Source organism: Bufo gargarizans, chromosome 5 (genome assembly GCF_014858855.1).
Source record: "Bufo gargarizans isolate SCDJY-AF-19 chromosome 5, ASM1485885v1, whole genome shotgun sequence".
In the NCBI taxonomy this organism is placed as follows: Eukaryota; Metazoa; Chordata; class Amphibia; order Anura; family Bufonidae; genus Bufo; species Bufo gargarizans.
Window position 1 is genome coordinate 106,405,643 of NC_058084.1, and position 16,197 is coordinate 106,421,839.

The following is a 16,197-nucleotide window of genomic DNA, read 5'->3' on the forward strand; positions in this document are numbered from 1 at the left end:
CTCCACACATTGTATGTACTGCTCTCACTGGCCCCAGCTAGTGCTGTCAGCGTTTCACCCCTTTTAGAGGAAAATCTAACAAACATTAAAAGTTTGCTTAGACTTATCTCTTGTTGTCATATATTTTAAAGGGGTTTTCCCTAATATTGAGGACCTGTCCCCCACCAATTAGCTGTTCCTGCAGCCTCCGGCTTGGGAACTAGCACTTTGAACAGAGCTGTGCTCCTTGTTACATCCAGAGTTCTACTTCTGGCTCCATAGACTGCAGGGAACAGCTGATTAGTTATTTTTCACCGGGGAAAAAAGTTCTTTGTCGAGGACTTTCTCCCATATAAAAATTTTTTCTTTTTTTCTTTTTGTTTTTTTTGTTCTGACAGATCAAAAGAACAGAAAACTAAACGGTGGTGTGAACCTAGCCTTAGCGAGACTGCCCTTTTTAATTCTATATGTGAAATTATGTTAACAGCTAAACATAAAATGAAAGACACATTTTAATATCCATATCTTAACAGTTGTATTTTGGGAGTACAAATGGCTATTAAAAGGTTTCCTATCCTATTAAAACGCTCTAGTAGCGGTGAAGTGCGAAATCTCAGCATGTCACAATAGTCGGTGATGTGCCTGGATATGGCATGTGGTCCTGTATATAATATATAGGGATCTCACACTTTCTCTATTAAGCACGGCTCACTGCAAAGAATCTGATGGGTGCCCACCAGTGTCTGGTCATGTATCCTAGTGTGACTACCGGTTAATGAGCTTTGTGTGTACATGCATAGTATGCTGACGACCATTACACTTTACTATCATTTCCGCATATGGACCCTATACTATGCCATCATGTCTGCAGATAGTAGGCGGAGACTTAGGGGACTTGGTTATAGTAGGCTGAGTCTGCCCTTGTTCTGCTGGGCGTCTCCTTCTCCTAGGCTGTAGCGCTGGCTAATCGCATCGCAGAGCTCACAGCCTGGGAGGTTTTTTTTCCCAGGCTGTGAGCTCTGCGATGCGATTGGCCAGCGCTACAGCCTAGGAGAAGGAGACGCCCAGCAGAACAAGGGCAGTCTCCTCCTTCTATAACCAAGTGACCGAACATTCCGGAGGACATAACAGGAGAACGGAGCGGCGCCCAGGGATAATGGTAAGTGCAGTGAGATCCCTGGGCGCCGCTGTATATGTCATGATACTTAGTTCACAATGTTTGGACCGATGAAAGGTCCTCTTTAAGATTATTTTATTCTGTCATCACCCAGCCCTATTTCAGTTTAGGGGAGTCCATAAGCGTGACTCCTGACCATGGTGTGGTACATTACTTGGCAGTGCCATGCTCAGACATGTCGGTTGGGCTTACACAGAGAGGACAACCAATGGTTATAATTCCACATACCCACAGTCTTGTGAGTTGCAGATAATGCTGGTACCTAGCACTTACACTCATATGACTATGCATTTGTAACCTATGCAAATCCCAGGTACCTGTTTCCTCAATAAACCCTTGAGGAAATTTAACTTGCCCATGTTACAGCACCCTTACCTCGTGGCACAGCTAAGGCGAGGTAGGTCAGTCAGAATTGTAGTTCTATCGTCAGCTTTTTACAAAATATACTAGTAACCCTGCAGATGCTGCGCCTACTGAGACCTTTCCTCCTACTGTCTTCGTGTCCACCTGGCCAGGAGATTTCTAGACCATTAAGAGTACTATAGCAATATCAGGAATAGCGCAGAACTCTTACTTCTCCAGAATATCTTTGATGACAAATTGGGCACCAGGACAAGAGGAGAAAGTGCCACCACCCTATAGGTGCAGGCAGAGATCGCATTAACGCCTGTACAAGTGTCATAGATGCCTGTTCAGGCCATTTTACTCCTTAACGGTATGTTGGAGAAGCTGACGGTAGGGCATGTTCACACCACCGATTTTATTTTATTTCTGTTGTTCAGCAGAACAACGAAAATAATTGAAGTGCTGGACCGGGCACATAACTGATAGGAACGCAGCTGAGATCAAAATAACCCAAAAGGGTTGATGCCAGGTGTAAATGTCTTGGTACACGCCGTCATTACTAATAGCACATCTGTATAGACAATTCAGGGCTATTTTCTAACATATAGATGGATAAGTACGTTTTATTGGCGATTGAAATTTGCTAGCCCATGAACTGAAAGGAGTGGTGCTCAAACGGTCTAAATGGATTGTATTCCTAATGCCTGTGTCTGATCTGACCTTATAACGTTCTTATTCGTAGCACATTCAGAAATTGAAATCTCCTTGTCTGCAAGAAACATCCGGAGGCTGTTAAGTTTTCAACGGTACCTAAGGTCTTCCCGATTTTTCCGGGGTGTCGCTGCACAGAATTCATTGTACATCTTGGATGATGATTACAATGGACAAGCCAAGGTATGTACACACAGCCTCCACCAAAGATATACAATTCCTGCACATAGTAGTCACATCCCTGCCCCTGCTGCTAGCTGAATTTATATGTCACTCTCCACTGGCTGCTCTTCATCCCTTCTCCACTCTCCGCTGGCTGCCCTTCATCCCTCCTCCTCCTCCACTCACTGCTGGCTGCTCTTCATCCCTCCTCCACACTCCACTGGCTGCCCTTCATCCCACCTCCATTCTCTGCTAGGTGCCCTTCATCCCCCCTCCACGCTCTGCTGGCTGCCCTTCATCCCTCCCCCTCCCTCCACTGGGTGCTCTTCATCCCTCCTCCTCCACTCTCTGCTCCTTGCTCTTTATCCCTCCTCCTCCTGCCTCCACTGGGGGCTCTTCATCCCTCCTCCTCCCCCCACTGGGTGCTCTTAATCCCTCCTCTACCTTGTGCTGGCTGCCCTTCATACCTCCTCCACTGAGTGCTCTTCATCACTCCTCTTCCAGTGATGTCTTTCTGCTGATGTTCTGCCTCTCAGAAGGATAACTTTTATTTTCTTCTTTTCAGTGTATGCTGGAAAAAGTTGGGAACTGGAACTTTGATATATTTCTTTTTGATAGATTGACGAATGGTAAGATATCGGTTTCAGAGTTTTTTTGGGGTTAACCTATGAGCCATTAAACTGAGATCCACACAATAACCTGGTTGTTTTTCCTTCCAGGAAACAGTCTGGTTACCCTCACCTTTCACCTCTTGAGTCATAATGGTCTAATAGATCACTTCCACTTGGATATGGTGAAACTGCGTAGGTTTTTAGGTAAGAGCTCACAGTGGATACCATATGGTTATCCGGTGGCTGTCCGTTATGTTATATTACACATCTCGTAACACTGTCTAAGCTTTTATACAGTGGGGCAGGACGCTTCAAAAAGCTTAAACTAACAGGAGATATTATAAAAATGCCTGCAGCCAGTGTTTCTAGTCACCTACATACAATCCCGTCTCTATCATGTGACCGTGCAGCCAGTCTCTGGTCTTAAGGTATTTGGGACCTCTTACCCCATTTGGGTCCTTTCAGATGAGCAATATGAAACTTTTTTTGTGTACTGGATGCCAAAGACGGCCCATTGACCAAAAACTGTATCGCATCAGCTTTAGTGGTTTTGCAAAGGTCAGAGATGGTTGTGGTTGATTTTATTTTAGTTTTCTTTTTTTTTTTCTATTCTCATGAGTAATAAACTTTTTAGGAATTTTCTATGCAGTGGATCTGTGAAAAACTGACCACGTATGGATTGCATCTGTGTGCAGTCCACGGTTTTCACAGATCCATTGTATAGAATGGGCCAAAGTGGTGCACGCTCCTGTTTTCCTGCAGAAGTCGTATAGAATTCAATGAGGCCATGTGCTGTCCTTTGACATTTATGAAACCTTCAATAGTCTAGAAATTGAAGCGGTTCTGTGAATGATGGATTAAGGGAATTGTAATGTAGTTAAACTGTACGGAAAGCAAATTATAGTGTTTTTTTTTATGATTTCTTTTCCCACTTTCTCCCTAGTTATGGTTCAAGAAGACTACCACAATCAGAACCCATATCACAATGCAGTGCACGCTGCTGATGTGACTCAGGCCATGTACTGTTATTTAAAAGAACCCAAGGTAAGGAGCGTGTGGTGCCCCTGGAGCAATGTCTGCTTCTTGGAGATGGTTCATTGCTTTAGAGGAATTGGTTTTCAGCCACTGCATAATAAAAGCAGGTTTCTGGTTTATTCATCCTCTGACCTCTCTTATGGGGTTTAGGAGCGGTTGTCCCCGCTCATGCCCTTAATAAATGGTCACCACTGCACTGAAATCGCAGGGATGGTGGGAACCATTCACATTAGGTCATTCGCAGGGTTACTAGCTCCTATAGGGTTAAGACCTTTCATTCAGGACCATTTCTCCATTAAAACTATTAGGTGTACAGTCATGACTGTTACCTATCTTGGAATGGGCTCTTGTGCTCTCTATGGAAATTAGATGATCACAACCAAAGGGAAGGGGAAAACTAAAACAGGCTTGTGGTGTTTTGGCAAGCCCGCTGATGGGTCCTGCCTGCCTAGGCCCACCGCTCTCCACGTCCGCTTTGATGCCGCTGCAGCGAATCGCTGGCGGCAACTTGTCAACAGTTTTCGTGACACAGGGGGGCTGGTCGCTGCTGCAGCGGTATCTAAGCTGATGTGGAGAGTGGGAGAGCAGGGAACAGGTAAGTATACTTCATTTTTGTAGAATGGGGCTTGCCAAAAAATCCCCCAAAAGGTGGCCAACCCCTTTTAAGGGCTCATTCACACGACCATTGGTGTCCCGTTCTCGTATTGCGGACCGCGTTTGCAAATCCGCAATACACGGGCTTTGTTCCGTTGTCATTCCGCATCACTGATCCGGACCCATTTATTTTCATTAGTCTGCAAATACAGAGATGCGGAACGGAACACTACGGGGTTACGTTCCGTGCCTCCACACTGCAAAAAGATAGAACGTGCTCTTTCTTTTCGCGGAACAGAGGGATCGCGGACCCCATGCGCCTGCTGCCCCACAGAAGTTGCCTGTGCATTGCGGACCGCAATTTGCGGTTCACAGCACGGGACACCAACGGTCGTGTGAACGAGCCTTAAGGCAGAGACTATACCATGACTAGGACAGTTGGAAATTCTAGAATAGTTGCAGGGTCTCTTGTAATTTGCTTTCCCTTAGGTAACGACAGAATAGAGAAAACAAGAAAACACAGTACCTGTTCTTGCTCTGGAGATGTCGGCACAATGTTGGTGCCCTCTCCGGTCCCCCAGCACCTGTATGTTATATCTGTCATTACTTTTTTCCAGCTTGCCAAGTCTCTCACTCCATGGGATGTCCTGTTGGGTTTACTCGCAGCTGCAACACATGATCTGGACCATCCCGGTGTGAATCAGTCTTTTTTAATAAAAACAAACCACTACTTAGCAACTTTATACAAGGTACGTAGACACATATCTACTTGATTGACAAACCTTGATTTTTCAAAAGTTGGTGGCAATTTGAACTTTATAACAAGAAAAACTAAACCTAGAAACAAATGGTAAAAATAAACAGTAGATAGATTTTGCCTCCAATGTATGTTCGTGAAAGAAAACGCAGGGGTTAAATTGGACCTGTCACCTCTCCTGACATGTCTTAGTCACTACTTGCGTCCCCGTGTAATAACAATTCTGGTGCGTTTATTCTTATGACTTTTTCATGTGCCATTCCTTTATTATTCCTGCTAGAAGGTATAAATGAATTGCTGGCAGTTTGCAATAAAGTTCCAAATGGGTGTTACCGGCTGGGGATGTGTCCCTGACAGTCTGGCACTGACCTGATTGGTAACAACCAGCTGGAACTTAAGTGCAAACCGCTAGCAATTCATTAGTAATGCCTAGTAGGAATAATAAAGGAATGGCACAACATAGTCATAAGAATAGATGCGCCAGAAAGATTACATGGGAAATGCAAGCAGTTACTAAAACAGACATGTCAGAAGAGGTGACAGGTCCTCTTTAATCTCCAGCTGAGCAGTGAGGAGGAGGAGAAACATGGCTGCGTTCCTGGGACACAGAGTGTGTGTGTGTGTGTGTGTGTGTGTCTATATAATATACACGCAGGATTTATATATTTTTTAAGCTGCAAAAAAATTAAAATAAGTGACCAAGAGTATGCTACCGCGCCATTAAAGGGAGTCTGTCAGCACATTTACCCCTTTTTAACAGTTCCCATAGCGCTGTAGCCGCAACACAGAAGATTAAAACGGTACCTTTATATGCTTTTGTGGACTTGTAAAACTGCCAAAAACGAACTTTGATGCATATGTAAATGAGGGCTCGCAAGTGCCCAGGGCGGCGTCCACCGCGTTGGTGCCCAGGGCACACAAGCTTTTTTGACTACTGGAGATTTTTGCAGATTGGTCTGAAAACAAGCCATAAACAAATGTGATATGGGAAATAAACACCAGAGCAAATTTGTTTGTGAATGAAACCTTCGCTTGGATTCCCACACTGCATTTCACTGCAGTGTTTTCATGCCTTTTTCTTATGAGCCAGGAGGGGGATTCATGAAGTACTTTCTTCCTTTTCTGTAGGTGGGCAGCAGCTCATCAAGCAATTTGCATCTTCCATGAAGCACTGCAATTGGCTCTTGTTAACACCTTCATCCCCCGCATACAACACAGTTCCTCACATATAGCCCCAGAGACGCATATGGTATATAATGCCCCCACAATATCCTTCTCCAGTGTCTGAAGACAAACATAGCTGTACAGTTCTAAGAATTTAGACGTAGGGTTGAAAGAATGAAAGGTGTGTAGAGCATCTCATCTACTTCAACATGTTAGTCCACCTCTGAATGCAGAAGTATAAACAGCAGGGGGCGCTACCAGAGAGGAATGTGAAATGTACATGAAATAAAAAAAACTCACAAAAAAATCTGTTTTATTGCAGTAATACTTCATTTAAAACTCCCTATTCGTTGTATAGTAATACAACCCCTTGTACCATCGTGCCCATGTTTGCAAGCATCCGGTGTACCTGAGATCATGTGGACATACTATACGGTCTATATACTCTCATGGTGATCTGTTGCCAGCTCCGCTTACATTTCTTCCGCTCTCGTCTGTTTAGAATACCTCAGTATTAGAAAACCACCACTGGAGGTCGGCAGTGGGCTTATTGCGAGAGTCTGGTTTGTTTGCACACATGACTTTGGAGGAAAGGTATGTTATATCTAGAAATGGCTCCTGTTCTGTAGGCTTGCATTATTGTGTGCCTCTTGTAATGCCTGTGTGTATAACAGGGAATCTGTCGCTATGTTCTCAGCTCTATTATCTACTGTAATAAATAAGTAGTACTACAGATAAGGAGCCCAGAACATGGTTTCTTATTTTCCTACTGCGTTCCACTGCTGTCAGCGCTCAGAGCTGCGCTGGAATACACGGTCAGGACTGCTGTGCATGTGCATACGAGTCCTCTCCTTGATATTAGCACAGCAGTCCTGACTGTATTTTAGTGCTGACCGCAAGGGAAGGAGGGGCAATAGGAAAATAAAAGATGGGGATCTGTACTCCATGTATTACCTCAGATGATAATCCAAAATCGTGGTGACAGAGGGAGGTGGACTGGCCAGACCCTACACCCCGCTGGCCAAGTACATAATGATCTGATGCTTTCAGTGGTAATTAACACTGGGCGTATCAGCTACTCGTGTACCCGGTCGGCGGCTGCAGATGTCCTCCTAAATTTAATTGCATGGTTGTCTTCAGGATGGTAATACAGTTGAATACTGAAGTGGGGCATGGTTGCCGATGGCTCCATATCTTGGAGACAACTGGAGGAGGACAGAATGTGCAGCTGTTGATGGCCACCACAGAGGGACAGCTTCTGCGGCAGTATTTTGTGCTGCACAATGGTATTGCTGACCTCCCCTGCTTGCGTTGGCACTGCCTACTTGTGTTTCCCTGCTTCTATCTGTTTGGACCTGCTTACATTATGGGACAACTTTAACCAGTCCGCCCATGGTGACTGATTCCCTTTAGTGAACACATTTTAGACTTGTAGATTTCTCAGTGCTACTGCAGTGCGTTGGTCTACTAGGCTGTTTACAGTATAGCATGCCGCCTACCATAGGAATCAGTGGGGATAGGATGTTTTCTCTCGGTGCCGACCAGACACATCATCTGCTTGGATGGAAGATCTAGTCTGACTATGTTGTGTTACTTTCACGGGTCTCCACCCTGCAGAAATATTTGCAAAGCTGTTACACATGCTCCCATAGGAATCAATAAGGAAGTGATGTTTTCACAGTGTCGGATGCTGCATCTGTTTGGATGGAAGATTATATTTATTTATTTATTTTTTCCCCTCCTTTTTCTGCGGCGATAGGATAGGAATTTCTCCTATTTCTCCATCTACCTCAATGATGTGTATCTTGTGAGTGCTGGAACTGTAATATAGATACTTAGGAGGTAATTTATTAAGACTGGTGTTTTTAGACGCCGGCCTTAATAACCCCTATATCTGGCGGTGGGTCCGCTGGACTTGTGTAAAGGCGCCGGCCTCTGCATAACTTTGGCGTATCCAGCGCCAGTCTAATTGTAAGCCAGCATCCTTAAAACAGGCGTAGAAAATGGTAACTGAGACGGGCCTACTGGCCGGTGTCCCTCCCCGCCCATGCTACACCCGCTATTTTAGACCTAGCGCAACCGGTAAAAAGTCGCAGATTGCAGCGCAACTAACCGTATAGGTGAATTTCTGAGTGATAAATGACCCCCTTAGAACCTCTAAATTGTAACTGTACTATCCACAGTACAAGGAAGCATATAGAAATCCGCAGCACTCCTCCAAAAGTGAAGAAAATCTGGTCTTTTATTAAACCAGCAGCATAACTACAGCGACGTTTCGACCACCTCTGGTCTTTATCATCACTGCTTGATAAAGACCAGAGGTGGTCGAAACGTCGCTGTACTTATGCTGCTGGTTTAATAAAAGACCAGATTTTCTTCACTTTTAGAGGAGTGCTGCGGATTTCTATATGCTTACCTCATGACGGGACCCATGGCCAGGATCTCTATCTACGAGCACCACCACCCTCATTAATGGTACCTTTCTTGTTCCCGTGCTGGGCTACGTAGTGCTGCTTTTCCTTCATTTACCACAGTACAAGGAAGGACACCCCTGCACCGCATATCCAGTCTCGGCCATGTCTGTAGGGGTGGGTGCACAGGTACTGCAGCCCATTCATGTTTCTATGGCTAAGCTGCAGTACCAGGAGCGCACACGCATACAACATCTCTGTGCCGGATTAGGCTGTGAATGGTTGGGTTTCCAGGATAGATACCGAATCATGCAATGTGGTCATAGTCTTGCTCATCCATTGAATGATTATTTTTGTATATACACTGTATATGAAGCTGTTTTTGGTTTTTTGTGTGTTTTAGGCTACACATGGAAAGCCAGTTAGGATCTATTATTCTTGCTACAGACATCAGTCGACAAAATGAATACCTGTCGCAGTTCAGAACCCACCTGGACCGGGGCGACTTATGTCTGGAAAATGCTGGGCATCGCCATTTTATTCTGCAGGTATGACCACACATGACACGTTCACTCTTTGCCAGCATAGAATCCTCACGTTATTATATAACGACCGGGTACGTGTGGCGCATTTTAATGACTTTCTTTATCGTAGATGGCTTTAAAGTGTGCAGACATCTGTAACCCGTGCCGAACTTGGGAGCTCAGCAAGCAATGGAGTGAGAAAGTGACAGAAGAATTCTTCTACCAAGGTAAGCCAAGGGTTAAAGCAAAATATGACATAAAGAGGTTTTGAAAAACAATTTACAAATATCCTGCTCGGCTTATAGGGGAAGATAGGTCCCAGGTCAGGACTTGTCTGTTATCCAGAGCAGAGATCAGATACAAAGAACATCTTTCACTCGGGAGGACTTAGTATGTCAATATATTTCAGGGACAGTGGTTTGATTTCGGTGAGAGCGGAATTGATTGCTACCGTGTACCCCACAGATTAGGTGTAACAGCTTCTTGTTGTGAAGCTCATTTTTGTCCTCCCTGCTCCACATCACCAGCACCTCCTGCCTCATTGTCCAGTAGCTGTATGATTAGAAGTGTTCCTCATTTCAGTTAGATGGTCCAGAGTGATGGACATTTATCAAGACTGGCATGCCCATACCCCAGTCTTGATCCCCCTGCACTGGTGTGAGATGTGCCTAATTTATTAAGAGGCGCGTCTCGGCCCTGCCATGCACCAAAAACTGAAGTCTACGTTAGCTACAGGCTGGCGTAGACTTCAGCTATAACTTCCGCCACCTTCTGGTGACAGTTTAAGTAAATACGGCGGGTGGCACAAAGCCCCGCCTTTTCTCCGCCCTTCAGAAAAGTGCAGAGAAGCTCAAAAAGTCACAAATTATGGTGCATTTTTACACCACAGTAGTGGTGTAAAGGTCTTGGTAAATGTCCCTCAATCTGTTTGTTTCGCAAAGTTAAAGTTGTACTCCAGTGGGAGAGTCCAATGACAAAACAAGCTTACCAGTGTAATTATCCATGAAAGTCTTTCAGACTGTCTAGTATACAAAGAGAACCATCTCGCTAGCGCCAATTCTTGTAAGTGGCTCCCTATAAGTCAAAATCCTGTAGACAGCTGTTTAGGGGTGTCAGTACAGAGTAGGATTCTGGTCGGCTGGGTAGGATTCCACTCATAGGGAGCCACTTCAAACAGGTGGCACTAGTGAGATGGTTCTCTTCCTTGGGAGATATCTCTTTGCATATTGGTTTCCCATGGAGCATTGCCAATTAATCTCCATACCATGGAGCACTTCCAGTAAGTCTCCATACAGGACTGGTCTCTTTAAGGAGATTCAGTACCTTGCCTAAGCCACATTCAAGGCACTGCACTGAGGCAGCCAGAATCCTGCTCTGTACTGACGAGGGGCAAACACCCAAAACAGCTGTCTATGGATGGATCTCTAGCCTGGCTGTATCCCCTTGTCAAATCCCAATGCTTTTTGAAAAGTTGGATTTTGACTAATAGGGGGAAACCTCCAAGAGGTGGCACTAGCGAGATGATTCTCTAACTTGGGAGAGACCTCTTGGCATATTTGTTTCCCATGGAGTATTGCCAGTAAGTCTCCATACAGGACTGGTCTCTTGAAGGAGATTCAGCACCCTGACTAGACCATCTAGTACATATGATTTGAGCTGTAATGTTTGAGCATTGGTTCAAACATATTGACTTGCTGGTGGATAATGTCTGCAGGAAAACATGGAGGATAGGACTGTCACCTGCAACAGGACTGTGTATCTAATCCTTGGCAATAGTAGGTTTGTCTGAATTCCCAGGCCAGAAAGTAGTTCCAAACTCCATGACCTGCCATGAATACCTAGGTGGCATTAAGTGGCTAGTTTCAGACAGGACTCCTTCCCCCTAATAATGCTTGGTTGATGAGCAATTTGGTGATCTCACAAAGTACATGACTGCTCAGCAATGTGTATTTTCTGATCTGTTATGTTACTGTGTGGATAAATGAGAAATTATAAAAGATTTTTGTCTTTCTTTCTTAGGGGATGTGGAGAGGAAATGTAATCTGGAGATCAGTCCTCTGTGCGATCGGAACACCTCAAACATCTCCAACATCCAGATTGGTAAGGATGAGCCAGGGTCATGATGTTGCTCATCACTGCTAGTTGTATACTTGTATAAAATTTTTTTTTTTAAAGACAACCATGAGGCGGTATAAATTGGAGGAAAGTTCTATCTAGCATTCGCCACCGTGATAATATTGGCACATCTGTCTCCTCTAGGTTTATCTTCTCTCTGTAGTAACTTTCCATGTTGCTGACTAAAGCGTCATGCACACGACCATGTTTTCCATCTGTGTCTTCTGCATTTTTTGTGGATTGCACACAGACCCGTTCATTTCTATGGATCCACACAAAAAACAAACAAAAAAAAAAACACACGAATGTCATCCGTGTGCTGTCCGCATCTATATGTCTGCTCCACAAGTTGTAGAACATGTTCTGTTCTTGTCCGTATTGCTGTTGAGAATAGCTTTTTCTGGCGATAGGAAAGAGGAACGCACATGGAAGGTGTCCATATTTTGCAGATCCTTGGTTTGTGGACTGTAATACAGACACAGTTGTATGCATGAGGCCTTAGGCTAGAGCTTCACGGCGACATGTGTTGTGCGACTTCTTGTTGCACAAAAGTTGCGCCACAAGTTGGATTTTTGTGCACCTGTCGCAGTGCGACACCATTTACTATCATTGCAAAAAATGTCACATGTCACAATTTTTGTCGCCGTATGGCTCTAGCCCTAATCGGTAATCTCGTTGTGTAGATGTTGCCGCCTTCACTTAATTTGTTAAAGGGAACATGTCGGCAACTGTGTTACCAGTAATAACACTGCGCTGTATGTCTTGTTACGTGTAATCAAACAGTAATGAAAAGGTACCTCTCTTTATGTAACTATGGTCTATGGCAGGGGTCAACAACCTTCGGCACTCCAGCTGCTGTGAGACTACAACTCCCAAAATGCACACTTGCTTGGCTGTTCATTAATCTCCCATAGAAGTGAATGGAGCATGCTGGGAGTTGTAGTTTCATAACAGCTGGAGTGACGGAGGTTGCTGATCCCTGGTCTATGGAGTCATTAGGGCATCTCGGAGCAAAGTCAACATTGTGAAGGCACCCATCTTAGCTTGACTTCTCCTAGCGCCAAAATCATTTTTGGGAAGGGAGATGTCAATCAAACAAATATTGGTGGGTTCACAATGTCCATGGACCACATTTGCAGAAGTTGTGTGTCACTAAAACGGGACTGCTGAGTTTTATAGGGAACATGTTTGGTTTCACTGTAGTTTAACATGACAAAAGATGCCGACAGGTTCCTATAAATGTAGCTGAAGGAACCCAGAATCTCTGGTGTCTACACTACAACTGCATTTCCTCCAGTGTTTCTCATGGCGCTTCCTTGTCTCTTCAGGGTTCATCACCTACCTGGTGGAGCCGTTGTTTGTGGAGTGGGCCCGATTCAGCAACACAAGGCTGTCGCAGACCATGCTGGGCCACGTGGGACTGAATAAAGCCAGCTGGAAGGGAATGCTGCAGGAGCGGTCCAGTAGTGAAGAGGCCGACCCTGCCTTTGATGACTGACCTATATATGTATTTTTTATTTTTTTTTAACCTCAGGAAGACTGCACACCATGAACCTAGAGTATGCATCACAACGGCTCTTTAGTGGTATTTTTAGCAAGTGATCAGAAAAGGGTCTTGGTGCCAGAATTTCTCCTGATTGCCAAGGTTACGTTAAAAAAAATAAAAATAACTAATGCCAGCATTATTTCTCTCCAATTCTCCTTTTAACTTGCTCCATATTTTTTTTGCAATTATATATATATTTTTTTTTTTTCATTTTTTTTATACCCAGCCTGAACATAGAGCAATATGCACATACCTCAGTTGGTTTTGTTCTTTTCAATGAAAGCTTGAATATGCAAAGCACAGCAACGACTGACCGAAAACTGCAGGAAGCTTTTCATGTGCCACAGGTTTGGTGTTTTTATTTTAGATTATTTTTTTTTTTTTATTTGTCAAAGGAAACTTCTCCGTCTCAAAATTTATTCTAATTGGAAGATATTTTTTCCAGCTACTGGTGGGAATTTGCCAGATTAAAGGACTTTGTGTTGACTTTTTGGAAATGTGAAGTGCCCGCACTGCTCTGCTGCCTCGGCAAGAAATGCTGTTTACAAATCCACTGAATATACTGACTGACACTTGCCTTTAAGCATGGTTGTGAAGGAGCCACTAACTGGATCTTTTTTATTTATCTTTATTTTTTTTGTATGGTTATTTAAGAAGAACAAATGTTGACTGCAATCCTTCCTCTCCCTCACACCGCCACTTAACTTCGTTTGGGAACTTTCCACGTTTTGCAATATTTTCAGTAGCATACAGCCAAGACTCCAACTCCTTAATGGCTGGAAGATTTGGCAGCATTTTTTTATTTATTTTTTAAGGCGGAATGCAAGGACACTGTCCCGATTGTTCTGCTAAGCTATAGTGAAATGCTTTGCATGCTGTTTTTTTTTTTTTTTTTTTTTAATTACCATTTTCCACTACTGAACACTTGAACTGCACGGAAAAAGGTGGAATTAATGTAAACACCATATTCAGCTCAGGGTATTTGCCAGTCTGAAATAAAAGAGGGAAGGGATTTTTTTTTATTTTATTTTTTGGTTCGGACAAGGGTACAAATGCCTTTTTTTGCTGCAGTGTGCGTGTGAGTGACTGGAATGAACCGCGTGTGAGTGTGTGCATGCGATTGGTTACAGGACTATACCATGGGTTTGGAAAGCCGCACACCAAACCTTTTTGCTGGACGACAAATTTCCTGACCTTTAAGGCTAGGTCTACACAACGACATTTGTCGCACGACACATTTTATAATGGTAGTCTATGTTTTTTTTTTTTTTCTGCGACTGTCGCGTTGCAGTGCAAAACCATAAACTACCATTATAAAAAAATGTTGCGCGACACATGTCGTCATGTAGACCTAGCCTAACAGTCCTGTACAGATAGTGGGAGTTGTAGGTCAGCAAAAGCAAAGATGTGCCCAGCTCACCAGTCCATCTACTTGTCACAGATAAAGGATGAGTGAAATGTAATGAATTGCTAAAATGCCTTAATCTATGCACAAAGCTAAGTGACCAAACGTGTCGTGTTTTTAGTTTTATTTTTTCTTTATTTCCCCTCTGGGTTTTGTTTATTTTGTGAACTAGTTTTGTGGGATTTAGTTGTACAAGTTGTTTTTAGGACCAGTTGCAGGACTAATTTTAAACTTTAAACATTCCATTATTTTGTAATTTGTTTTAAGTATAGTGAGCACAACTGTTATCTAGAGAAAAAAAAGAAAAAAAGAAAAAAATCTGGTGCTTTTTTAGCTGATTTGTATTTTCCTTGGTATTGCTGTTAAAGACTGTTTTATCATCTGTTTACAGTTTGTTGCAACAGACATTTTTTGGGAGACGGCTTAAGCGTAAAGCCATTTGTACTCGGCTTTGCCATACTCATTTTAATACGTGCCTGTTGCTGTTCAGTTTTGATGAATAAAAATTTTAAAAAGAATGTGTGTTTTTGGCTTTCAAAATGTAATTTCTTAAGTTTTACTGTCCAGGCTAGATATTGATGACATCCTCAGAATAGATTATCAATATCAGATCATTGCGGGCCTTATTCCCAGCACCCCCGCCGTTCAGCTATTATAAGGGGCCCACTACCTTCATGTGAGCACTGCATGTGTTTAGATCTTTACCTGCACGTCCTCTCCCTTGTAGCAGTGGTGCAGTGTAATTACAGCCGTTTATCCCGTTGAAGGCCTCAAGCACACGACCGTATTTTGGGCCCGTTTTCAATCCGCATTTTTTACGGATCACACACCGATCCATTCATTTCTACTAAGGGTCTGCAAAAAAAAAAAAAACGGACAGTCATCCATGTGCTGCCTGCAAGCATGTGGCTGGGCCGCAGATTATAGAACCTTACCTTTTCTTATCAGTTTTGCAGACAAAAGGCATTTTTACAGTAGGTCCTTTTGAAAATTGCTGATCCCCAAAATACGTATACGGTCCGTGTGCATCCTGCAAAGTGACTATGGTCGTGTGGAGTACTTAGATTGTGTCCCTAACTGAAGTGATCAGATCTCGGCCTTTTGCAATAACATTTTTTATTTTATTTTTTTATCTATTTTATGCCGAGTCTACACCACAGAGGATGTCTAAGGCTCCATTCACACGTCCGCAACCTGTTTTGCGGATACACGGAGCCACGGATCCGCAAAACGCGGAAAGCGGCAATGTGCGTTCCGCATTTTGCGGACCGCACATTGCCGACACTAATAGAATATGCCTGTTCTTGTCCGCAATTGAAAGACTAATCGAACCATCTAGTAGCTGGTTCCCTCCGATTAGTCTTTCGTTTTTTTGCGGAAACTGAAGCACGGATGCGGAAGTGCGGATCCGCAAATGTGGATGCGGACAGCACATTCCGGCCCCATTTAAAATGAATGGGTCTGCACCCGTTCCGCAAAATTGCGGAACGGATGCGGATCCATTTTGCGGACGTGTGAATGGACCCTAATACCGTGCCTCATCATCTGTCAGGTGCATGGAGATCTTATATGATGAGGATTGTGTGAATCAATCATGGCCAAAGCAGGCAAATCGTCATCGTTAAGCTACATGTACACAAACTTATTTTATTTCCATGTCC

The 16,197-nt window shown here is 43.7% G+C and overlaps 1 protein-coding gene across 3 annotated transcripts in view; it reads left to right on the forward strand.

The window, feature by feature from the left end:
* Positions 1 to 15,054, forward strand: part of PDE7A (phosphodiesterase 7A) — a 58,007-nt gene extending 42,953 nt beyond the window's left edge. For 2 of the 3 annotated variants that reach the window (XM_044294561.1, XM_044294560.1), the window contains 10 exons: positions 2,244 to 2,395; positions 2,940 to 3,003; positions 3,094 to 3,189; positions 3,929 to 4,029; positions 5,232 to 5,363; positions 7,038 to 7,129; positions 9,350 to 9,494; positions 9,601 to 9,697; positions 11,490 to 11,570; positions 12,914 to 15,054. In XM_044294561.1, coding sequence (XP_044150496.1) covers positions 2,244 to 2,395; positions 2,940 to 3,003; positions 3,094 to 3,189; positions 3,929 to 4,029; positions 5,232 to 5,363; positions 7,038 to 7,129; positions 9,350 to 9,494; positions 9,601 to 9,697; positions 11,490 to 11,570; positions 12,914 to 13,083 — 1,130 coding nt within the window. In that variant the 3' untranslated portion in view covers positions 13,084 to 15,054. The remainder of the gene's footprint in view (positions 1 to 2,243; positions 2,396 to 2,939; positions 3,004 to 3,093; positions 3,190 to 3,928; positions 4,030 to 5,231; positions 5,364 to 7,037; positions 7,130 to 9,349; positions 9,495 to 9,600; positions 9,698 to 11,489; positions 11,571 to 12,913) is intronic. The other variant, XR_006390054.1, reaches the window with a different exon arrangement.
* Positions 15,055 to 16,197: the final 1,143 nt, after the last annotated feature.